At 46.0% G+C, this 24,581-nt stretch overlaps 1 protein-coding gene across 1 annotated transcript; it reads right to left on the bottom strand.

Moving 5' to 3' along the window:
* Positions 1-18,550: 18,550 nt before the first annotated feature.
* LOC129120996 (coiled-coil domain-containing protein 42-like) lies at positions 18,551-22,582 on the bottom strand. The gene is made up of 7 exons (XM_077176640.1): positions 22,315-22,582; positions 21,871-21,976; positions 21,640-21,744; positions 20,930-21,127; positions 19,923-20,186; positions 19,085-19,269; positions 18,551-18,674 (listed from the first exon to the last, which is right to left on the bottom strand). The coding sequence occupies exons 1-7, from the start codon at positions 22,389-22,391 to the stop codon at positions 18,551-18,553; spliced, it is 1,059 nt and encodes a 352-aa protein (XP_077032755.1). The 5' UTR covers positions 22,392-22,582.
* Positions 22,583-24,581: the final 1,999 nt, after the last annotated feature.

Below are 24,581 nucleotides of genomic sequence, written 5' to 3'. Positions count from 1 at the left end.
AGAAGGGGTTCACTAATTGTTTACAGAAGATAGACTGCAATGAAGGGATGATTAGAAATATGTCAGCTGCAGGACTTCGATAGCAGCAGCAAATCTGTCTTGGCAGGGGGAGGAATAGATTACAGAGAGGAACAACAACAGCAGTCAAACAGGCAGAGGGCAAAACCCAGTCTCACAGATTTTGCAGTCCTGCAAGCATCTACTATATGGGTCTGAATGTAAGATGGCATTAGACATATGCCTGAAATTTCGCATAATGAAAAACAAATTAAAAAGAATTGGACACATCGTGGAGCCATGGTGTTGCCTTTCAAGCCAGCTGGGACCATCCATGCAGCTGATGAAGCACAGACTCCTTGGGAGCAGCACTGCACACAGCTGCTGCTGCTGGAGCAATGCTGGGCAGTAGGGACCCAAGGCAGCTTGTGCCAGTGCAGCCCTGGCAAATGAAAGCAGACTCTGGACCTTCTTGGTGTTTTTCATATTAAAGGGCAGGGGGCAAACACAGCACCTGGAGTGCTTTATTGGTGTCACCCCTGACTACACTGTAAAGTCAATTTTTCCAAGTATTTTCAGACATTTGGGCCAGTGTAATACATCCACAGTGATGCTCCACAGTCTATGCAGCCCACTGGTCTTATACCATATGTTACTATATAGTGCTTTGCAGACCACTGAAAACTAAGCACAGGACAAGCTTACAGAAGTGGGTGGAGTGTGCAGGGTCACTTTACCTATCCAAAAAGTCAAGATCAACCAGCAGCAGTCTTGTCACATGTGTTCCTCTGCCTGTTGCACCTCCCCACCCCAGCTGTGCCAGGCACCGCGTACAGAAGCTCAAGGCATCTATCAGAAGCACAGCCAAGAAAACACACACAAACATCCCCGTGCCAAGAGGCTGATAATTTTTTTTCTCTCTTTTCCATGGCTTCCAGATCCAACTGGCTCTGTTTCTATGAGACTCTTTATTTTTCTAATTTTCAACACTGCAAACCCTGCCTGAAGCCTGTTAAACTATTTCCATACATGCCAGGACTCAGGTGCTGGTCACAACAGCAAAGTGTGGGCTCTCAGGAGAGAAAGAAGATAGGGATGAGTTGTATTAAATTCTAACAGGGTGCTTCAAGACGTCCTCTGGGCATGGATCCATGAAGCTTGTTGCACCCCAGCCTGACCAACCCAGCTGGTGTGCCCTATCTTGCCCCCCAGATCAAGCAGTCCCAGGCTCTCCAGTTAAACTGGCCAGACAAGGCATTTTGCTGTGTTGTAGCCCCTTCAGCCACACAGACCTCAGAGCTGGTGCTGGGAATTTCTGCCAGGGACTTCAAAGAGGGCAGGATTCAACTCATCGTTTGAAGCCCAGCCCCGTTCCCTGTCCTTAGGCAAGCGGAGGAGCCATGAGAACAGCTCAGAAACCTCAGCTGCTTCAAAGCACATCTGCCTACCTTGGGAATTAAGAGGTGCCCTACAAACACATCTGCCCCCTGCACCTGCAAAGCAGGAGACTGAGAGTTCGTGCTGCCTGAGATGAGTGCCCATGCCCTGTTTGCCAACTCCACAGTCCTCAGATGCCTGAGTCCCTCCTATTCCACATCCCATCCCAGCTCTTTCTACATAGCATACTGCCACAAAAGCTGTGCCAGTCCAAAGGCTTTACCTGAATAAAGGCATAATCCTCTCTAGAATGCATGGCCTGATAGCTCATCTTCCCTGAGAGCAGTGGAGGAAAAACAGCACAGCAATATTTTAGTAACATTATGGCAATCTCCTCTCAATTAGTAGTTTATTGCAGTAATTTGGCCTGTTTTGCTACTTGTAGGTCATCAGCATGAAGTCACTCTCCCCCAAAGGGGCTCGTAATTCAGATGTTTTCCCTCTGTGCCCTGTTCCTCCTCACATCCTGTCCCACCCAAGTGTGAGGTCAAGCAGCCTCCTCATTTCCCTGGGAAGTCCATGGGAGCATTTTGCAAGTGAAGTGATCTGATGCCTAAAAGTCCAAATAAAACGGGACAAGGGGCTGTCCCCCAGGCCTAGGCACTGAGGAGAGGCTGGACCAATGAATGTTCTCCTCATGCCAAGAGGATGAGTTTTGAAACAGCTCTGTGCTCGTGCTGCCAGGACACCCTCTTGGTGAGAGTGAGTAAATGCAGAGCAAATCTGTGCCGAGGCATTTGCTCACACTGGAGCTGTGGAATGGTCAGGGCCAAGACACTGTATTGACCATTCATGGACACCAGCAGCCATGGAGCAGTGGGACCTGCCCGTGCTGACCTCACACTGCCAGGTCAGTGCACGACCTGTTTAGAGTTTAGAAAAGCAGAGGCACCACATTTTCTGTATGAAAAAGGCCCAAAGGGAAGTTCTGAAGGAGTCTTGAGACACTTCAAGACTCCTTGGATGAGCTGGTCCAGGATGCCAGTGCATGAGGCAGCATGTAGCCTTGGGGAAATCTGCCTTTTGTCTCTGGGATTCTGTTCCCCATCTGCCCAATGGGAAAAACCAGCACATTCCCTTCTCACAGGGGTGTTAGAGTTGTACATCAAAGAACACAAGGTGTCCATGGACTGTGGGCATGGGAACCACGTGAGTACCCAACCTGAGGTGGAAACACAAAAGCATCTTCAAGCAGAAATAATCCAAGACATTTTTGTCATCTCCAACTTCAAAGATACAAGCTCCAATATTTTGTCTGCTTGGGAAGTGGAAAAACATTCTTCTTGTCCAATACAGATCCATGCCAACAGCAGGCAAAGTTTTGGCCTATTGAATTAATTAACATAGTTTTTAATTAAGACTCCAAATTTCACCCAGCCTGGTTTGGGGCATGTCTGCACAGATGGGAGCAGACACACACGGGCTCCTCTGTCTGCCTTCCAACCCAGCTCAACTGAGCTGGCTTCAGCATCACAGTGAGCTTGCATGAGCTCTCTGGCTATGGAAGGGAGCTGAAACTGCCTCCTAACAGGCAGGGTGGAATATTTTAGCCCACCACTGCATGAACATGGCTTCATGGCTTCTTGATGAAGCTGGCTTGTGCCCAGTTGGCTTGCAGAGCAAGAGATTTCACATCTGTTTGCATCCATCCATCCATCCAGGCATGTTCTTGTATGCCTGTTTTCAAGTTTACTAAACATCTTTTTATTTGGCCACCCACTACTGGAAGTATTTTCATGACAGCTTTTAGGAATTGCAGTTTTCCGTTTCACTGTTTCCTTGTACTGTACAAAGCCAAATTATTGTGGTGTTCTCAATAATCAGCAAAAAAATCAGTAATACAAACATATATTATTATAACAGCATTAAATAGCAGCAAATCAATTACATTTGTAAAATGTTTTTGTTTCTGGTAATCACAGGTGTTGTTTACAGCACAGGTTTTATTTCATATGGGGGTGTATGCAATGATCTATTTTGTCAAATTCTTCTAAAAATAGTACATTCATTGATACTTACTTCAATAAAATACACAACCAGAGTCAAATCTACATGACATGGAAATATCCATGGAATGGATGCAGTCACAGGAAGACAGACCATTCCCATTTCATCTGTTTTAATGTTCAGCCAAGTTTTGGATAAACATAGCCATGACAAATACACACACAGAACACAGCTGAAACAATCCCAGCATTTACTATGATTAGTTTTCAGCACAGGCCATGGATTTGTTCAGTGAACCCAGTCACCAAGAAGGAATCCTCTGGACACAGAATAACAGGAAATACAAAAAATGTGTACAGAGGAAAAACCTCTTCAGAAGAACACAAATAATTCAAAATTTGCAGGGACATAATTTACAATGAATGAAGTAATTTACTCAGGGAAGGAGGAAGCTTGCAATAATTCATTTGAAGTGGCTTTCTTTGCAAAAACACTGTCCAAGATAAGGCTTATCAGAGGCATTCTTATAGCTTGTGTGTGCAATTGAAGTAGTCTGTGCAGTATAAGCTTGCAGTTATTCTGAAAGAAAACAGACAAGCAAATTAAATGGATTTAACCATTTGCTATTCACAGCAGCAGTAATGTCCAATGCTCCTTGTGACTCTCAACCAAGGGTTTTGCCAATGACATTGGTATTTTGATAATATTGCCAAGAAAAGGCAAAATTATCATTCCTACACAAATAGCACTGTCACCAAAGAGAGACATTAGAAGGAGAGGCTGCTGGAAAAAAAATCCTAGAAGCAAAAAACATGCCAAGTAGCACCATGACTTTCTTCTCAACGCCAGCATTTGCAGTCCTTTATTCAAGGGACCCCCAAAAAACCAAGCACACAGCTGTTCCCAGGGCACAGCAGCTTCCAGAGCTGTTTTGTAAGCAGGAGACTGGGTAGGTTCACCAGTCAAGCTGGAATGTTCTGCTGCTGGTGTCAGTGCCAGAGAGCAGCAATGCACACAGCCATCGGGAGAGACATCACCAGCAACCTTCAGCCCTCCCAGTAACACAAACAGGAGCTGCAATTGGGGATCAAAGCAACATCCATTTTTCTCTTATAGCCAATTTCTCTGCTGTGTGCAGAGAAATTGGCTATAAGAGAAAAATGTATTCAGCTACTGTATTCAGCCTACCAAGATCCTCCAAAATCAATAAGAACCCTGCAGAACTGATCCTGTTTGAGATCTCCCTCCATCCTCATATACTGTGTGGACAGGATGTAGGAAAGGTTAATTGCATGAGCACCTGTGCAGGGGCAGGAGGTGTTTCTGCACCAGCAAACCCTGACACAGCCCCCTGGCTCAGAAGGACAGGGAAAAATGAGATTTGCTCTTCTCTCATGCTTGCTGTGGTCCACTTCTTGGAGCTTAATCCAAGCTCTTCAGGGCTCACAAAGAAATAAATTAACAAGGCTGGACACTGCAGCTGCTAAAACAAAAGTTTAGTCCACAGTCATGAGAATTAAAATTACTTATGGGATGAGCCAAAATCTTCTCTAAGCAGATAAATTTTCTCATCATCTGTAGAGGAAAATACTCCAGTTATAGAGAGGACTGTAACTAAACAGCTATTCACGTTTGGCTGAAAGGATTTGGCCTGCAGAGTATTGATTCTTGTTTGGAGTTGGTGTGCCTTACAAGACTGGGTGTTTGTAGGGCTGGGGGGGAAGGTGAGCAAGAGAACTTGAGACATTTCAAGCAATAAGATGTCCAGGAGAACTGCTCCAACACTGACCAAAGCTTAAGGCAATTAATGCCTCTTTCTGAGATAGGTTTGATGAATTTCAGCTTTTGGCCTGGGACACAGAATAGAGGATGCAAGGGAATGAAGAGACACTTGTTTAAATCAGCTTTTCCTTTGAGGAACCAACCCCATGAGTGTCTTCTGAGGACACTAAGTATCAGTGTATCTATATTTTCATTAGCTTCACTGTACCTTCAGTCATGTCCTACATCTATCTTTCAGCTGGGTATTCTGCTGGCTGAAGCCCACACAAGCCCAAGCTCAGTCTTAATTGCACAGACTCCAGCTCACAGTCAGGTTCAAGACAAGTTTTGGGGAGCAAAGATTCCAGTGTGTAACTGTTGTCATTTTATTTCAAAAGTCCCATACCTTCTGAGTGATTTCTCATGGATGGCTCCTCGCAGCACTGACTCCTCCTCCACAGCACAGCCAACAAACTCCAACTCTCTTCCCAACACAACCAACAAACTCCACTCTTCTGTAGCACTCGTCTTCTTATTGGACACAGCTGTGGCCTATTAAGGGCAGGCCTGTTCCTAATCTTTGGTGATTGGTACAGCTGCAACTCCTCAGAGGTGAGATTACCTTCTGCACCATTTTCTTACATTCTATCCCTTCACATGTAACCACTCACAGCATAGGCAGCCTGTCCACAGGGTGCTACCCAATCCACCACCCTTTATTCCTCCATCAAGGTTAATCAGTCTCAAGGATCTCAACAGCACCTGCCACTCAGATGACTAGAAAATATAAGTTACTCTACTGTGACAGAGGACAGGACACAAGTTTGCAGACATTCAGCTTGTAGCTGCTGTATAGAAGTGCAAACCCAGATGAAGAAACAATCTGGGCTTTGCTCATAATTTGTTCCCTGTGCTAAAGGATGGTCTAGCCTGTCCTGCCCTGCCTGCTCAAGGGACACAGATGCACTGGGGATACCTACAGGGCTGTCAGATGCCTCCTGCTACATCATCCTTGTTCCTGTGGCTGATGTTCCTGGGTGTCCAAACACACTCTCAACTCCTTTGTCACATAAAGGGACATGAATAGAGAAAAGGAGATAATGCTGTTTCTACAGTACTCCCACAAGCTTTTGCAAGAACATGCTGTAAGTGACTGTTAATTTGGATTAGTTCATCAAAAGGCCTTTGTGAGATGCCCATTCTTTGCACATCAATAAAGAGTGGCAAGAGGTGGATTATTTTGATGCTGTGTTTCTTTCTGAGTTTGATGTTTGTCCCCCATGAGAATGTAAGTATGGTGGGAGCTGCAGGTTCTGCAGGTTTTCCCACCTTAGGTAGGTGAGTAGGTATTTGTTGTCAACTATCACCCAGCCCACAAATGCCTTTCCTTGCTGCCTTCTCAGAAAACCACATCTGTGCCTTGTCTCCCTGCAGGGTCTTGCAGTGATATCTCTGACGTGCTCTGACTGCAGAAACAATTCTGTCCTTTCTGGAACTCAGCGTGGCTCCACATCCACTGCCAAACTCTACACAAATCTTCCTCCAGGACTAATTCCACTAGAAATTACAATTTTCCGTCTGCTGTCAAGCTAGGAAGTTTTACCATGGTTTTGTCAGGAAAGGCTTTTCCTTCCATCCATGGACTCCATCCATTGCCAGCTCCCTGCCCTATCCCATCCAGGCAGTCCCCTCCAGATCAGGAAAGATATACAACACTCACAACTGGAATACTTGGGGTTTTTTAAATGCTCCACAGTTGCCAAAATAAACTCTCCATGAGATAGAGTCAAAAAAATTACTAACAGAGTGAGTTATGCTCTGATTGCTGCATTCCTCTCTGCTTTCCCTGGGGCTTGCTTGCTGCACAGCCCTTCGAGGAAGGGTTCTGCAGGCTGGGTTTGTTTGTGTACCCTTCTCAGGATTTAACTCTAGCAACACCTTAAGGCAGCTCATGAATGAATGGGTGGATTAAGGAATACAAAATATGAGCAAACAGTGTGCTCAGCACAGCCCCTGATTTGCTTTATCCCGCACTTGTTGGGCCAGGCTGAGGGCAGGGGGATGTATCTGTGACCCAGGCTGAGCATGACCAGGCTCATGCTGCATGAAAGCATCCACCTTCCCATGGGTTTTGAATTCCCCACTCTTTCATTTTACTGAGTTTTTCCTTACCTCTCTTTGCTTGCACTGAGAGGAAAACCAAAGCTCTCTCATGGTCATGATGTTCCCTTTTCTTCATCCTCCTGAGTCCCCTCAGCCCCTCCCCAAGGCACTTGGCCAGCGCCCTGAGGTGTGGGCTATACGAGGCCATGCTACTCATCCCACTCACATTTTCTGCCTTTAGTCTCCACCTCATTCCCTTCCCTCACCTCTATTTGTTTTCCCAACTGATGAAAACATGGAGCAAAGCCTTTCCTCACCTGCAACTCTTCCCTGGTTAAAGCAGTCACTGAAAACACTTTACATGACCTGCATTACCCAGAGCTTCTCACGTCATCATATTCAGCTTTTTCATTCCTGTGGCTTTAGTCCCTTGTTCAAGAGTTGCTGCACCCCTTTACACATGTAGAGACCTGGCTGACTGGTTCATTCATTCCCTAACCATCTTGATGGGGTTTTGGTGCTGTAGTGCAGTCTGGGCCACACTTTGCCCCTCTGGGGTGACATGGTGAAGGACCCACACAGTCTCACTGCTGTTGGCATCCCACTCTTACCTCCCCTGGGAACTTCCAGACATACAGGGGCTTTTTGAACAATAAATTGTATTTTAGTGGCTTGAAAGGCCATCCTATGGAGAGATGTTTCTCTCTTCCACAGGCCTAATGTCCTGTGCTGGACCAATCTTATGACTATGTTCATTATATTTTATGGACATTCCCTACTAAAGACGTGATTTAAAGCCTAAGGATTGAGATCACTCCTCTGTCCCTTCAGCAGCCTCAATACAGGTTCCAGGTTTATAAGGGCAATGCCCTAGCATCAAGCAAATACTAAAATCTACTTTGTGCTGGGCAAGTGTGATACCACATGGATGTGACAGTCACTCCCCTGTCATGGCAAGGTGACCTCCTTAGCACTCTAATGCACCTAAATACGACACCATTCTTCTACAAACAGCTCCAGGGGCTGACTGGAAAAGCATCTGCTTCCTGCTGCCACATCTCCATGCTGTGCCCAGGCTGGGGGCACAAGGTGCCAGCTGGGGAGAGTGGCTGAAACAGAACCTGGAAACCAGGAAACCTGGGACTCTCTGGGACAGATCCCTTGGGAATACTCATGTCAGGCACTTTTCAGTACTTCTGCTGCAAGGAAGTGGCTTTTGATGTGTTTCACAATGCAAACTTGCATCTCTCCATCAGTTGACCACATCCCCTACCTCCCAATTCTTGCTTCCAGCTATTTATTTGCCCCAAATAACTTCCATGGCCAGTAGGGGAAAGGTGGGACAGCTGTGAAAAGCAAATCCCCCATGGCACACTGAGAGGGTGCAAACCTGTTAGTACTGCCAGGAGCTCATTTCCACAGGCTGTGCACACTCCCTGCCCAGAGTCTGCCGATTTATTATTTAAAACCTGTGTTCTGCAGAAAATATTGGTCTTGCAGCTGGGATTGGAACCCAGGCAAGGGCCCTGCTGCCCCACACAGCCCAGCTTCCCTAGCAGGGAACACTTGGTGAAGCAGAGAGGTGGATTAACTGGGCTGAGAATGAAATTGCAGCTCACCTCTCTCAATGGCTGGTTTGCAGGGAAAAATCTTCCTTTCCCCCTGAATTTGCCTTGGTTTGCCTGCTTTAATGGGGAAAATGCTTTTTTGTTTTAATGGGTCATGAAAACAGTTCATGTCCTCTAAAGCATTAGAGCAGTTGAAACCTCAAAGAATGACATTGTAGTTTTCAATTAAACACCTTTTTGTGCTATTTTTAGGAATGGACAGTACAACTGATATAAAAACTTAAACTACACAAACATCAACTTTCAGAGTGGAAAGAGGACAAATTTCCGAGCACACCACAAGCCAGAAAAACATTCTCAAATTAAATGGAAAGACACTGGATTGTGCAAGCCCTTGGGAATATCCTGGATATCCAGTTACCACAGGGTAAATATGAATTGGAACCAAGATCAGTTTTACCTAATCTATAAAGATCAATCAAATGAACTCCTGAAATAATTCTGGGCTTTGAACTTGAGAGAATTAGAACCAAAGCAAGCATTTTATGCCTTAAAGCTCACTTCCTTCAGCCAACAGATTTTCTAAGCCCAGGAGCAGAGTACCTGTTGTGTCAGTGGCTTTGCTAATAACATTGAGGTTAAGAATCCATTTCTTGAGAAAACAGTAAAAAAATTTCAAGCTGATAAAAAATTTCTGCTTATGAAAAATGTACCTTTGGCAACAACAAAAGAATCTCTGAAGATCAAAATAGTGGTTTAGGAGCATGATCTGTGCTGAAGCAACTCTTTGAGTTGTCTGATTTGCGAAGCTGAACTGAGGTATGTGACAGCACAGAGAGGAAAATCACTGTCGCTCCAGTGGGCACAGGGGGGTCACCTGAGGTGTTGAAATGCCTGAAACTGTCATTGGCAGAGAACAGAATACAGTTTACAGCCCTGCATTTTCACCCATTAAATAGAGCAGTCATGCTACTCCCCTGGCTCTCTCTGGTATGGTAATTAGACTGTGATATTTGCTAGTGGACCTGACTTCAAGAGGGAAAATACATCCCAAGTTTCCAGTTGTAACTATTTGCAATATGGGATCCAAGTAGGAGCCCCTCCCTCAGCAAAGCATCTTCCTACAAACCAAGCAAGAATGCTCCCACCAAGTATGTGTAACCAGTGTACAGGGACGGCATAAAAGGAAAATTAGAAACTTAACCAAGGCAAACAAAATGAATGGCAGATAGAAAATAAAAACAAATATGAAGGTCTAATTTTATGTATCACTGGAAAATTCCACCAGCTCAAATGTCAAGATCTGTGTATAAATTCAGTATAAGCAACAAGGGGCTGGTTTTCAAGGCCGCTCTTGCTGTTTTTACCGTTGCCATTTGAGCATCTTTTATTTGGTTTTAAACTATGACACTAAGAATACAATAAGCCCATGAAATTAATTCTGACTGGATTTGATAGATTAGAAAAAGTTGTCATTATAGTGTAAGAGTTCTGTTGTCTTTACATTGCAAGGGTTCCATATTGCCAGAGTTTTGTACCTCCTTGATGTTTCTTGTAGACAGCTCCTCCAGGCACTGACTCTTCCTTGTCCTTGCAGCAGCCAACTGACTCCAGTTCCCCCCAACCAATCCACTCTTTTATAACACTCTTCTTATTGGCTACAGCCTGTTAACATCAGGCCTGCTCCTAATACTAAATAATTGGTCCAGCTGCAACTCTTTAGGGGGTAAGATTACATTCTATACCACCTTCATTCACCCATACTGTATCCCCCTACAATTCCCCCTTTTTCTTTTAATTACAGAGTTGCAGCATTTCTAGAAGTACATATTTAAATAACATTATGACACATTCATATATTTCATTCAGAACTAATAGTTATACAAATGTTCAGACAACATATTATAGTACAAACATATATATGTTTCTGAGTGTTGGTTCAATTTTGCAGCTTTTCTCAGTTTACAAAGTACTTATCTTCAAAATCTTTTATATTTAACAAATATTAACAAAATCTTCTCATATTTCACAAATATTAATAGCTGCAATTGATATATTTTACCAATGGTTTTGTATTCAAGTCCTATTTCCCCAAATCCACAGGGTCATATAGTTTAGTCCCGAATCCACAGGGTCATCCTGAATCCACAGGGTAATAAAGTTTAGTATTTGAGTCCTTTATCCCAAATCACGTCAGGGTCACAATTTGTTATCACTACAGTGCAAGAGTTCTATTGTTAGTACATTACAAGGGTTCCATATTGCCAGAGTTTTGTACCTCCTTGATGTTTCTTGTAGACATCTCCTCCAGGCACTGACTCTTCCTTGTCCTTGCAGCAACCAACTGACTCCAGTTCCCACCAACCAACCAATCCACTCTTTTATAACACTCTTCTTATTGGCTACAGGTGTGGCCTGTAAAAATCAGGCCTGCTCCTAATCCTTAATAATTGGTTCAGCTGCAACTCTTTAGGGGGTAAGATTACATTCTATACCATCTTCATTCACCCATACTGTATCCCCCTACAAGAAAATATACCTTGTGCAGACATAAATCTGTTTTATTAGAGCAGAATGACAATTTTATTTTAGTGCATGCACACACACACACACCAGTGCCTTGCTGAGCCCCAGAGCTGGAGGTGAGTTAATGCCAGCTCTGATGCACCCAGGGACACAGGCTATGATACAACTTTTTACACCATGTGAACCAAATTCACCAGCCACAGAACAGGTCATAGAAATTGTTTGGTTTGGAAGGGGCCTTTAAAGATATCTCCAACCCCAGCAATCAAATTCAGTTCTTTGTCTCTTCTTCCTTACTGGCTGGTAGTTACAAAGCAAACTTTTGGGTTGTGCTGACAGAAATGAGCTTTACCAGTGCCACAGGGTCTCAGCCCTCTCTGAGGAACCACAGACCAGGTCCTGTCTGAGATGCATCCAAAGGAGGAGGAGGCACAAGGAAATTGGGTGAGAATTTCCTAGAGTTAGTCTTTCTAATATAAATTACATCAATTTGAAAAATTCCAAGCAATTGATGCAATTCTCAAATCAGATTTTTGGCTCATGGAGCTTGCTAGCTTTGCAGACCTGAAAACAAAATAATAAGATAAAACCTTCAAAAACTCACAAGGCCAAAAAGAACAGCAATAGCTCATGCTATGGATATGAACTGGCCCACACTTCAGTGTGTAAAATCAGCTGTGTCTGCTCTATCAACCTTCATTGAAGAAATGACAGGAAGTAATAATGGGAGAAAAGTTTCCTATCTCTCATTTGATGCAGAGATTATTTAATAATATTTAGCTTAAACAAGTTTACACACATTTGTGTGGGTTTTTTCCCAGTTTGAAAACAAGCCCAGAAAATTTCATCCCAAAAGCTGAAAATTGTAACAAATTGCTACCCAAGTTAGAATGAAAATCATTATACAAATTCATCTTTGTTATGTTAATTTACTGCTCCTATTCCCTTAGGCCTAGCAAAATGCCAGACTCTGATCTTTTATCAGTCTTTTCCCAGGACAAGAGGTTCCTGTGGTCCCTCATGTTTAGATATCATGCAAAAGTGATGCTGTGAATTTTGGTTTTTTCAAAATTTCAATTTTGAAATCCTGTGTGCTCAAGTCCTCTTCCTGTAACATGATTTGGAAGATAAGAGCCACCAGACTGACATTGCATAAAAGTTGTCTTTCCCTGTACTCATGAGCCTTGAACAGATGTTTAGGCACATCAAGGCATGGTGTGAGGGGCTGCATACAGAGAGGAAAACTGCACCATCATGAACATACAACATGTTATGGATCAGCTGTCTACTTTATATTAACATTTTAACAAACAGATCTTGGGACATAAACTGCAATGAGGGAAAAAGAAAGCTGATTAAATCTACCCAAGGTACCATGTCCACGGAGAAAAACAAATTCTGGTTTATCACAACCCCACTGGTGCACTCCTAAAGGCTTACCCTCATCACCCTTCCCTGAGGGAATTTCCCCATGCACACCTTCTGGGCTCCTCTTTCCTTGTCCACCAGAGGCCTCCTGTCCCACCCTTCTCTGGCAGCAGCAGGAGCACTTCACACCTCTGAGACTGCTCCAGGTGGAGGCTGTAACAGGGATGCTCAGCCCCAGAGCTCTAAGATTGCTCCAGGTGAGGGTGAAACAGGGATGCACAGCCCCAGAGCTCTAAGATTGCTCCAGGTGGAGGCTATAACAGGGATGCACAGCCCCAGAGCTCTAAGATTGCTCCAGGTGGAGGCTGTAACAGGGATGCACAGCCCCAGAGCTCTGAGATTGTTCAGGGGAGGGTGAAACAGGGATGCACAGCCCCAGAGCTCTAAGATTGCTCCAGGTGGAGGCTATAACAGGGATGCACAGCCCCAGAGCTCTAAGATTGCTCCAGGTGGAGGGTGAAACAGGGATGCACAGCCCCAGAGCTCTGAGATTGCTCCAGGTGGAGGGTGAAACAGGGATGCACAGCCCCAGAGCTCTGAGATTGCTCCAGGGGAGGGTGAAACAGGGATGCACAGCCCCAGAGCTCTAAGATTGCTCCAGGTGGAGGCTGTAACAGGGATGCACAGCACTAGAGCTCTAAGATTGCTCCAGGTGGAGGCTGTAACAGGGATGCACAGCCCCAGCCTCAGCCTTTTGCCCATCACCTGGCACCCAGCAGAGGCAAAAATGCTCTGGGTTCATCACCTTTAAGGCAATTCTCCCCAGAAGCTCCCACCAGGTGTTTCTAATCTCCTCCTTTCCTCACTGTGCACTTTATGTGCACACATTTGAATTAATGAGAAATGAATCAAAGCATCTGCATCGAGCAAGGCACGAGTGAGAGGACTGGGAGTGGGGAGAGAAGGGCAGGTGTGGAGCAAGACTGCAGTGCCTCCCCATCCAAGGGGGCAGAGAGTGAGTGGTGACTTGAACATCTGTTATTCAGCAGCGTGGCTTCCTCCTGAATCTGCAATTTACTTGGTGTTGTGTGGGAATTCCCACAGGACACATTTTGGAAGGGTTAGTGAACAAGTGTGAGCAGCTGTACATGCTCACTTTGAAAGATTATCCTTTCCTCTGCAGGACTTTACACATATTTAGATTTAACTCTATCTCATCATCAACTCTCTGCTGTACAGGCATCCCTCTCTGGCTTTAAAATAACCATTGGCTGTTACATAAACACTGGGTTGATTTTTTTGCAAACAATTTAACTTGTTTCCCCCTCTTTTTCCCTACCTTTTGAACACAAGGGAGTTACCCCTTATGGGTAGCTTCTCAGCAGGTGCCTGGCCCCATCAGTTTGCAACCCCACATTCACAAAATCCAGCCCACAAGCACTCAGCATTGCTCCAGCCAACACTCATGCAGTCTCTATGCTGAGTATTGCTTCCAGCTGCTCCCCCTTCCCTTCAGCTGAGGCACAGCCTTTTTCTGCCCTTCACAAGGAGCTCTTGGTGCAAACTGGCTCATCAACCAATTTCTCTTGCTGCTGGTTGCCCCTGAGTAGCTGTGCTGCCAAACTGACAGCCAGCTATTGCTCATCCAAAGCATGTCTCTCAGATAGCCATCAGAGACCTTCAAATGAAGTTTCTCCACCCAGTACTCAGTACCAGATGAGTGTTGAGTTGGTTTATTTACCCACTTTCCAAGGACCTACCCAGGAACACCAAATGACCTTCAGCTGTGATAATGCCACAATAATGGCAGCATTTGGAACTGCACACATCTTAAAAGCAAGGAAAGACTTAAAATTGACTTGATTTTTTTCACACTGTTGTAATCACACATGTATCTCTGTGTGCCTGGGACTCAAAAACAAAATATCAAACGCTAGCTATTTTGAATAATATAGACTATTTCAGTTGGAAGGGACCTACACCAACCATCTAGTTCAAGTGCCTGACCAGTTCAGTGGTGATATCTGACTGGGTGCTTCCTTTTTTTCCTTTAAAGCCACTTGAACAAAAATTACAGCACTGTACTCTCTATTACACCCTGATCTTTCAAATACTTCACAGCCAAGCCCAAGAACACTGCAATTCCCATCACCATTGAGCATGTGCTGTGCCCACAGTGGGCTGAATTTCATACAATCATAGAATAGTTTGGGTTAAAGATAATTTAATTCCAATCCCCAGATATGGGCAGGGACACCTTCCACTATACCAGGTTGCTCAAGGCTCCATCCAGCCTGGCCTTGAACACTCTCAGGGATGGGGCATCCACAGCTTCTCCGGGCAACCCATTCCAGTGCCTCACCACCCTCACAGTAAAGAATTTCTTCTTAAAATCTAATCTAAACCTGCTCTCTGTCAGTTTAAAGTCATTCTCATTTGTCCTATCATGCCATGGCCTTGTCAAAAGCCCCTCTCCAGCTCTCATGGAGACCTTTAGCTACTGGAAGGTGCTGTAACATCTCCCCAGAGCCTTCTCCAGGCTGAGCAACTCCAGCTCTCTCAGCCTGTCTCCATGGCAGAGGTGTTCCAGCCCCTGGAGCATCTTTGTGATCTCTTTTAGAAATTGCTCCAACAGCTCCCTGTCCTTCTTATGTTGGGGGATGCCAGAGCTGGGTCCCACTGAGATCCAGGTGGGAACTCAGCTGAGAGGAGTAGAGGGGAAGAATCAAATTGTACCTTGTATTTGTGGACTTAAAACTAGGAACTGTTTTACAGGAACTGTGGAAGGTGAGAGCCTGGCAGAGGACAAGCCCAGATGCCGTGTTCCACATTTAGTCCCATAGCTGCAGGTGTTGGAGGGCACAAAAAGAGATTTCACCCCAAATGCCTCATGGCCCCTAGGAATCCCAGACCTTTGGGACAGGTACAGGTGTAGCAGGGCACTGGGACCTGCCCTGAAGCCCAGGATGTAACATGAGATAAACATCACATGAACACTGTAATCCTGGGAACCTGTCCTGATTTACTCACATGCAGTGACTGGGCTGCACTTGCACTCACTGCAATCCCCCATAACAGTGGAGGATTTGCTGCACACCAGGGCTTGAGATGAAAGAATGACCCCAAGGCCAGCCTGGGGACAGCATGGTCTGTTGGTCTTTAATTTGTACACAGCCCAGTGCCACTCAGCACGAGGAAGGAGAGTGGATCCCATGGCTGCCTGCCTCCATGAGAAAGATCTGCCCTCTTCAGGAATAATCACATGGATATTCTCAAATTTTAAACCAAATTCTAAACAGGAGTCATCCTGTCTCCCTCACACACATCTACCATTCCATTTAATTTTTACTGCTTTTTCTTCTGCAAAATATACAATAAGGCAAAAAAGTTATAGAAAGAGGTTTTTCTTAAGAGACCAATGCTGTGTCATTTCCTAGATTGCATTCTTTTCTTTCTCTGTCCTATTTCAGAGAAAGCCTCTTTCTTATCCCTGCTGCTGCCAACCTCCTACTTACAAGAGAATGAATCCAAAATAAACTCATTAATTCCAGTGAAGATACACTGGAATTATTTCAATATAACTCCAAGAATAATTTTTCCCTGATACTCCTTAACCACTGCACGAATTCCTGTTATGCACACAGATTTCAGTTCCAGCCTGTGTCCAGCACTCTTAGTAGCCCAATTAATGTCAAAAAACTCAGTTATACTAGAATTTAAAGAAGAAACAAAGGCCTTGCACTGCCTTGTCTCAGTTAACAGTTAGTATTCACCTGAAAGAAAGTGTAAGGCTTTTCTTTCCTTCAATTTTTTAATTTAAAAAGAGGTATACATGAATTCATTAAAAAACCCAAACCAAAAAAACAAGAAAAAAAAAAAAAGAAAAAAAAAAAAGAAATCCCAAACCACCAAACTAAAACAAAGAAACAAGATTCTCTATAACAGCCTTAGATTTCAGCTTTATTTCCTAGCTCATGGCAGTGTGATATGGGGAGATGCAGGCAACTGGACCAGGCTCATGTGAGGATAGTGAAAGAAACATTATTTTTTGGGGGGTTAGTTCTACATTTCTGTATTCTCATTTTAAAGGCATAGCTATAAAATGGAAACATTTATACAACATTTATAACATAACATGGTCATATTCTCAACTAAGAGGATGTTAATTAAAGGCTTAAATTTGTTGGCTTTAACCTTTATCATGAAAATACATTTTTTTAAAAATCAAAGGTAATAATCCACATGACCATTCAATCTAATATATTCAATTTATACCATTCTGAAATTTCCTGTAAGAATATTCAAACACTTTATTAACTCCTGTGTTGGCACAGGGCTCTGAAGCCCTCATTTAGTTCTCTTGTGTAAAAGATTAGGTACTGAAATTGGTCCCACTTTTTATTTATGAGCACAATGCACTGCAAAGCACACAGGATACCAGCAGCAGCTGCATTTCAGCCATATGTGATCCCTATGGAAATTGGGATTGCTTAGAAGGACATGTACCAACACACAAAGAGGATTTTTTCTTCCTAATTACCCACCCGCATGCGGGAAGGCAGGGTGTGTATATCAGTACATCTCTGAAGTTTGGAGGAGAGGTAATACCCAGGATTAAAACTGTTACAGACACGTTATTTCTTGCCATACAATGTGGAAATATCAAAGTTCACACCCTGTTTTTTTGGAAGATCAAACCAAGTGGATGGCAGAACCTGCCTGGCTAAAAGGAGCTAGTTTGGGATTCATGCTCGCTCACATGCTCACTGTGCTGAAGAGCTGGAACTGCTTTTTTAACACCAATTTTTAATTCTTCCAAATTATCTCTAGGCCATGGCCTAAAAAAAAACAGCAATTGCACGGACACTGCACCACAGTGAGGATGAGGAAAATGGAAACATCCCTCTGAACAAGTCACCACGCTGAGGATGAGGAAGATGGAAACATCCCTCTGAATGAATGGTGGGTGTTTTGGGACAAGCTCATTCCCATGCTCCATTTCCAGCCCTACTCTTCCCAAATCCCACCCAAAGCCTGCGGACAGCTGAGCACCACACACAGCATTTCTGCATTGCTCTGTGCATCCTTTCTGCTGTCTCAGAGAGTTTTATTTCCTCTTCTTCTCCCAGCTCAGGACAGAAGAGCAGGGAGCAAGAGCATGTGATCAATGGCCTCTTGCTTCAAAATCTGTAAGCTTATTTAATTGAGGCCTTGGAGCATAAAAAGGTTGTCCCTAAAAGACTGTGGAGCCTGACTGACCACCCCAGTGTGTCCCCAGAGCCACTGTTAGTCCTCTTGTTTTGCTTTCATCTTGGTGGCACACGTGATGAGCAGCTAAATGCTCAGCTTTGGCTGGTTCATCTGTCACCTATGTCCATTCTCCACACTTTCCCTAAGATTTTGGGGGGAAGGTGAGCTTTAGTCCATAACACAAGGCTGTGCAGAGAAATCCACATCCATGGAAGTGCTGGGTGTGGTGGTGGGAACTCTCTGAAGCTCTCCTGAAGCACAGTCTCCCCACCTCGTTGTGACGTGTCTCTCAAATATCTAAGAGCTTAGGTTGAGTGGGATGTCCAAATGTGAACATTAGTGCTGATCCCTGTTTGAAACCATACTCCTGTCCCAGCCTGCTCTCACAATTTTGCCAGCTTTGCAGGAACACTGTGTCATGCAGCCAGAATTCTAAGGAAGGGCCCCCAGTGGTGTCTGGGGTGAAGCTGTGGGATGAAGTTGCTCTGATGTGTCCTCCCAGGAAATTAAGAGGCACCTTTATTATTTTTTTTTAGTCTAGGGTATCTGTAGGTTCTCTTGCCCTTCTCTTTCCCTCCCAATCCACTGAACCTTCACTGGCAGGACAGGTCATGCTGCCACATCCTTTTGTCTTCAAAGGTGTAGCAACCCTCTGGTTGCTTCTGCATCTCCTGCATAGAGATGGATGTCTTTAAGGTCTTGGATAAACTGCTGTATCTAGGGTGGAAAAGAGAGATGGCAGAGCTCAGGGCAGGGATGGGAACAGGAGTCACAGGAGTGCCTGGTGGCTCTTTCAGATGGCAAATGTCACCTGCCAAACAGAGCAGCAAAACAGGCATTTGCCTTTCTGGATCTGCACCACCAGAATGGACTTTTGTGGGTGAGCCTGAATTCAGGGCAAGGGTGAATAAACCCAGTCCTGCCCATGGCTTGATCTGCATCCTCTGCCTCAGCCTGCCTGATTCCCACTCCTTCTGCCAGGCAAGGACCCTGCCTACGTCCTCAGAAGAGTCAGGTGTGCCCTGCTCCTGCCCCATGGCTGAGAGAGAGCCCCTCTCTCAGGAAGAGGAAGGCGTCTGTAGGGTCTGTGGGCTCTCCCCTCCCTTGGGGCAATGCAGACTCCTTACTGCTCCTCCTTCTGGCTGGGCTTTACCATGCTGAGCTGTCTGCAGCTGGTGCACTCCAACACACTCCACTGTGCTTGCAGCCGCAGGTTGGTGGACTGGAAAAGGTTGTGGATGGCCAGCTTGATAGTCCACAGCTTCCCAGTTTTCTTGGAGGTCCTGTCCTGGATGTCAGCCCAGTGAGCCTCCTGGAAGGAGAGGGCACAGGCAGCATGGGGACATGCCCTGGTAAAGGTGATGCTTCAGCACCTGAGACCCTGGCTTGGAGACCCTCAGTTCCATGGTCCAGACTGGTCTGCCATTTTTCCTTCTCCAACCCCATGGAGGGAGATGAAGTTAGGAATCTCTTCCAATCCCAGAGTGTGGCAGTGTTCCTCACTCGGGGTCACCAAATGTGGTGACATTCACAGGGGTCCCAGGGCGAGGGAAGAGATGAGAATCTTGACTCCATGTTTCAGAAGGCTGATTTATTATTTTATGATATATATTTTATGAAAAGAATATGATATATTAAAACTATACTAAAAGAATAGAGCGAGGATTTCCATCAGAAGGTTAGAAAGGAATAGAAAAGAATGATAATAAAATCTTGTGACTGCTCACAGCCTCAGCACCGGTGGCTGTCACTGGTCATCAAGTAAAAACAATTTCACATGCTGGGTAAACAATTCTCCAAATCACATTCCAAAGCAGCAAAACATGGAGAAGCTGAAGCTTCTCAGGAGAAAAAATCCAAATGAAAGGATTTGTCATAAAATATGTCTGTGACACCAGAGATGTTACTGGACTCTGCTGTGACCCCATGGCTGAAGGACGAGCCATCAGCCAGTCTTTACAGAGCCTGGCTTGGAGATCTTCCCCTGCCCACCCCACAATTCCTTACCCAGAGGGGGATGTCACTTTGAGCCTGATAAATACGCAGTTTGAGCTGCCCCAGCTCATTTTGGTACTGAAGCATCTCAGCTTCTTTCTGTGCTTTGTACTGCTCCAGGAACACCTTGTCTTGCTCAGTCAGCTGCTTGTGCCCCTGCTGTGACTGCAGAAGGTCCTTCCGTGTCCTCACCAGCAGCGTGTACTGTGAAATGACTTCTGAGATGTCCTCAAACTGCAGCACAGGGTTCCTGGTGTTAGTGACTCTCTCAGCTTGCAGCTCTCATGTCATTGGGCACCCTGCCCTTACCTGGGCCAATGCCTCTCCCTCCTGAAAGATCTCCCCACCCTCCCCAGCCCTAACTGTTCTGGGATTCTGTCCTTCCCAGCTGGTTTGTTGGGCATTGCTGCGTTCCAGGTGTGGTGGCCTCCCACTGTGCCACACCACAGCTGTCCCTGCCATAGCAAGGGGATGTGCTGCACCTTTTCCCAGGTGAGCAGTGCTCTGATAAAGCACAAAGAACAACTGCAGCGTCCAGGGCCCCATCCCCAGGACTTGGGAGGCCTCAGCTGGGGTGGTTGGAGTACAAGCGATGTCCTGATGTCTTCAAGAGAGAGCACAACTTTTTGGCAACTGTCTGGGGACACTTTCTGGGCAGCTTTTCATTTCTCCCAAACAATTCACCTGACCTGAAACAATGACACAAGGGTGTCCCCATTCCCCCCAGCCCTGAGCTTTCCCCCCTTCCCATGGTTTTTCTTTGCTTTCTCAATCTTCCACTTGCTGTTCTGATTCTCCTACTGTAACTCTGCTCCCTGTGGCCCACCTTGCTTGCAGGTTGGTTTTTCCATCCCATCTGAGGTCTCTGGTTTGAGCAAGTATCCAATGTCCTGGACTTGCCCTACCTTCTCTAGTTTTAGCATTTATCTAAGGCTCTCTCCAAGGCCGTGATCTGTCTCACTTATGTCCAAACTCACCTGTGAGACCTCCACCACATCCTCCAGGTATTTCTTGAAGATGGAGTAGTTCTGCACTTTTTTGCAGAGTTTATGGTGTTTTTTTCTGAGGGTTTCCAGTTCCATCTTGACTCTCACAAGCTCACCATCCATTTTTATGTTCTCCTCTCTCTGTTTTCTGTCTATCTTCAGAGCTTGGATTCGTAACTCTTCACATTTCTGGTGGTTTCCCCCAGCCCCACACACACACACACAGAGAGAGGGAAAGGAAAGCAGGGTAAGATGGAGCTGGATTACTTACCAGCAGTGGTAGGACATATCTTCAGAGAGGAGAGGCCAACATGGACCACCCTGTGAACATTTCCTCTCCCTGTTTCACAGGGCCATCCCTCTTGCATTGACCCTTTGGTCCTGGAGACCGGTACCCAGGATGGCAGACTGAATTTCAGACCTGCTTGGATCTGCACCCTGGAGATATCTGGATGTCAGCAGTGGGGGCAAGGCTAACACCCTTTCTGGGGAACATTTGGGTCTGGCAGGAGATCTCACTGGTACAGGACAAACTCTTTTCCACCCAAGACCTATCAGGGCTTCCCATATCTGTGGTACAAACCCTTGTGCCCTGCCAGTCCTGTTCCTCACAGCTCCACTCTCCACAGGAGTTCAGGCCCAAGACCCCTTTCCCCAGGGGAGGGGAGGAGTTGTGGAGCAGCTCAAGGATCTGGTGTTACCTGCACAGCACTTCCAGATCTCTCCACGTGGGCTTTCAGCTGGGCCCTCCTGGCGTGCAGGTCCCTCCACTGGTCAGCAATGACTTTCATCCTCTCCCTGAAGGCCTGGCAGCACCACAGTGAGGGTGACCTGGCTGCCTGCACCCAAAATCTGTCACCTGCCTCCCAAAAACCCTCCAAAAACCCACAAACCATCCCAGCCATGAGCCAGTACCTACCCATCTTTCTCACCTCTTCTTTCTCTGCCATGACCTTTTCCATCTCTTGGACTTCTTTCTTTTTCTTAAAGAGCTCCATAAGTGAAGACTGGGAGTCCTCCTCTGTCACTCTGAGTTCCCTGCAGGAGTTGTTTTCCTCGAGGTTACACACTGAGTTGAGTTCCTTGGCAGGGTGTTGGAGTGCTCTGGATGTTGGACTGTGTCCCAGGTAGGGTGATGGGGCAGAGCCCCCCAGCACCATCTCAGATCCCATCTGCAGCACGGCATCCCCTCCCCACCCCAGCAGGCATCCCCTGGCAGAGCAAGGAGGTGTTACAGGGAGGAACAGATCGGGGGAAGGGAGTGCAAGAGGAGGCAGACGGGATGGACATAAGGCGTGGGGGGTTCCCATGGTGAGGGACAGAGGCATGGAGAAGGCAGCAGAAGAGGATGCAGGCTGGTGGAAGAACCCCCTCACCTGAGGAAGGCTGGGAGTTTCACCTTGCACATCCTGAGGAAAAGGGCTGACATCTCCTCTTTGCTCCAGGTCTCCATTGCTCCAGCCCCAGCAGGAATCAGAGAGCCCAGGTGCTGCCAGCACTGCTTCTCTGCCAGCTCAGCTCAGCTCAGGGGCTGTCCCTCACCCCTGAGGGCTCAGTGTGGGAGGCACCAGGCAAGGATGAGCCTGGGAGCCTCTTGCCTCTGCTTTCCTGAGACCTTCCTTGACCTCTGCAGCCCTGTGGCTACTCCAGCCCTGGAGAGAGGCCCTGTGCCTACTCCAGCCTCTGGGAATGTTTACTTGGCAACTTCATAGTTGCTGGGCAACAGAATGTTTACTCAGGGTCAGGGGGACTGACCACTCTGTCCAGGACCAGGAGTTATTAAATTCCCTTTCTCACATCTCTTAGGGTTCTTCCTCTGCTATAATTTGACCTCTGCTGGGTGTTTCAGTGTCCCTGACAGCCACATCCCACAGTCCCAGCCCTCAGGGCACAGTTCTTGTTCCTTCTCTCCCCAGCACCAGATGGAAACACCATCTACAAGCACATCCTTGGGGATGTTTGACCACTCTACTGCCATGGTGTAGTGCCCTACCTCATGGCTCAGCTCACTGAGATCAGCTGCACAGCATTTTCCCTCTCCTAAGCAAAAAACATCCCCTGGGCCCATCCTCTGCTGGGCCTGGCAGCTCCTGCGTATGGTTCTAAAAACAGTGGCTGCTCACTTCATAAGACCAACAAATTTCTCCTGCCTGCTCCCTGTTGGGGTCTCAGTTGCTGAGGTACCAGTCATTGGTTTCTCTGGGTCTGGATGGAAGGCACTTGAGACAGTAGTTCATGTTCAGACTCAGGTGTTAATTATTTCTTATCAGTAAAACAGTCTCATTACTGTGAGTGCTGCAGCCTTTCATTAGAAGGCACAAAATGGCCAACAATCTCTTGTTACAAGGTCTTTTAAGACTAAGCTATCCAGTTAAGAACTGACATCTAGATTATTTTCCCTTTTAGCCCAGTAACTGATCCCACAGAGCCCACAATGCAGACTTTTCTGCCCAATTACAAAACACCACCCAAACCCATGAAGAAGAAGGAAGAAGAAGCATGAAGGGGAAACCCAGGATGACACCCTGTGCCCTCCATCTTGCTGCCACCCACAACATACTAAAAATCCCAAAAACCTAAATCTCTCACCAAGTGATGCACCCACACTACTCTCTATAATCTATTTCACACTTTTGTGGATTCTAGTCCATCTTGAAGTCTAGGAAACTTTCTCCATGGATGGGTGTCAAAGTCAGTGCTCCCCTGGGGGTCAGGGCACCCCAGAGCAGACAGAGAAACATTCCCTGTGTGCCCTGGGTTTCCACAGCTCCCTAATGGGTTATTTAAATCCTCCTAATCAAGCAGGTCCAACTATCACTCCCTGAGGCTGGTTTTCAGGTTCCCACTTCCCTTCTTCCCCTTCCTGAAGCCCAGGCCTTCCTGCAGGAGGGTGCTCAAGCTTTGGAGTGTTGATGCCTGCCTGCCATGCATCAGGCACCAGACACATTGATACAGCCAAATTAAAGAGATTTAATGAGTCCTGCAAGTCCTAAAGTCCTGCAAAAGCACCAGGGCCATGTGCACATGCTTCACTTTCAGAGTCTAACAAGGAGAATGTCTCTTCCATTCAAAAGGAATTCTTTCTCCTGTTAGTTAGGATAAAAGCTCAACCTGGAGATGAGCTACAGAGATTGGGCTGGATAGTTGAAGGGCTGATAGTCAGATTGGAGGAGTTGCTTCAGCTGGGAGGAACCAGCACAAACAGACTCTATCAGCCTGTCCTGCAAGCTCCTCTTGGTGGTTTTGCTCTCACTCATCCCAGCACAACATCTCTGCCTCTACCAATCCTGTCACTGACAGGAAAAGATGTGTTTGAGAAGACATAGGAACAACTGTGGACATCATCTGGACCCCAACACCCTCTGCTAGAAATGCAGTTTCTAACCTTTTTTTGCACTGGGGTTGTGGACACTGGAAGAGGAAAATTCAGTCTTGGAAGTCTTCAGAAATATTAAAATATTGCAGGCTAAAGACCACACACCAGCATGCTGTGAAGGACAGGCTGTAGCTCCAACCTCAGCATGGATGACTGGTAGGAATGGTGGTGTCAAGAAACTTTCATCAGTGTCAGGTTTTTTTAAAATTTGTAAGTCTATAAATCTTCTCATCTGCCTTCAAAATGCCACTTCTGTCTATCAAACCC

This window comes from Agelaius phoeniceus, chromosome 4 (genome assembly GCF_051311805.1).
Source record: "Agelaius phoeniceus isolate bAgePho1 chromosome 4, bAgePho1.hap1, whole genome shotgun sequence".
Classification (NCBI taxonomy): Eukaryota; Metazoa; Chordata; class Aves; order Passeriformes; family Icteridae; genus Agelaius; species Agelaius phoeniceus.
Note: the sequence above shows the minus strand (reverse complement) of the source record. Positions and strands in the feature narration are given on the sequence as shown.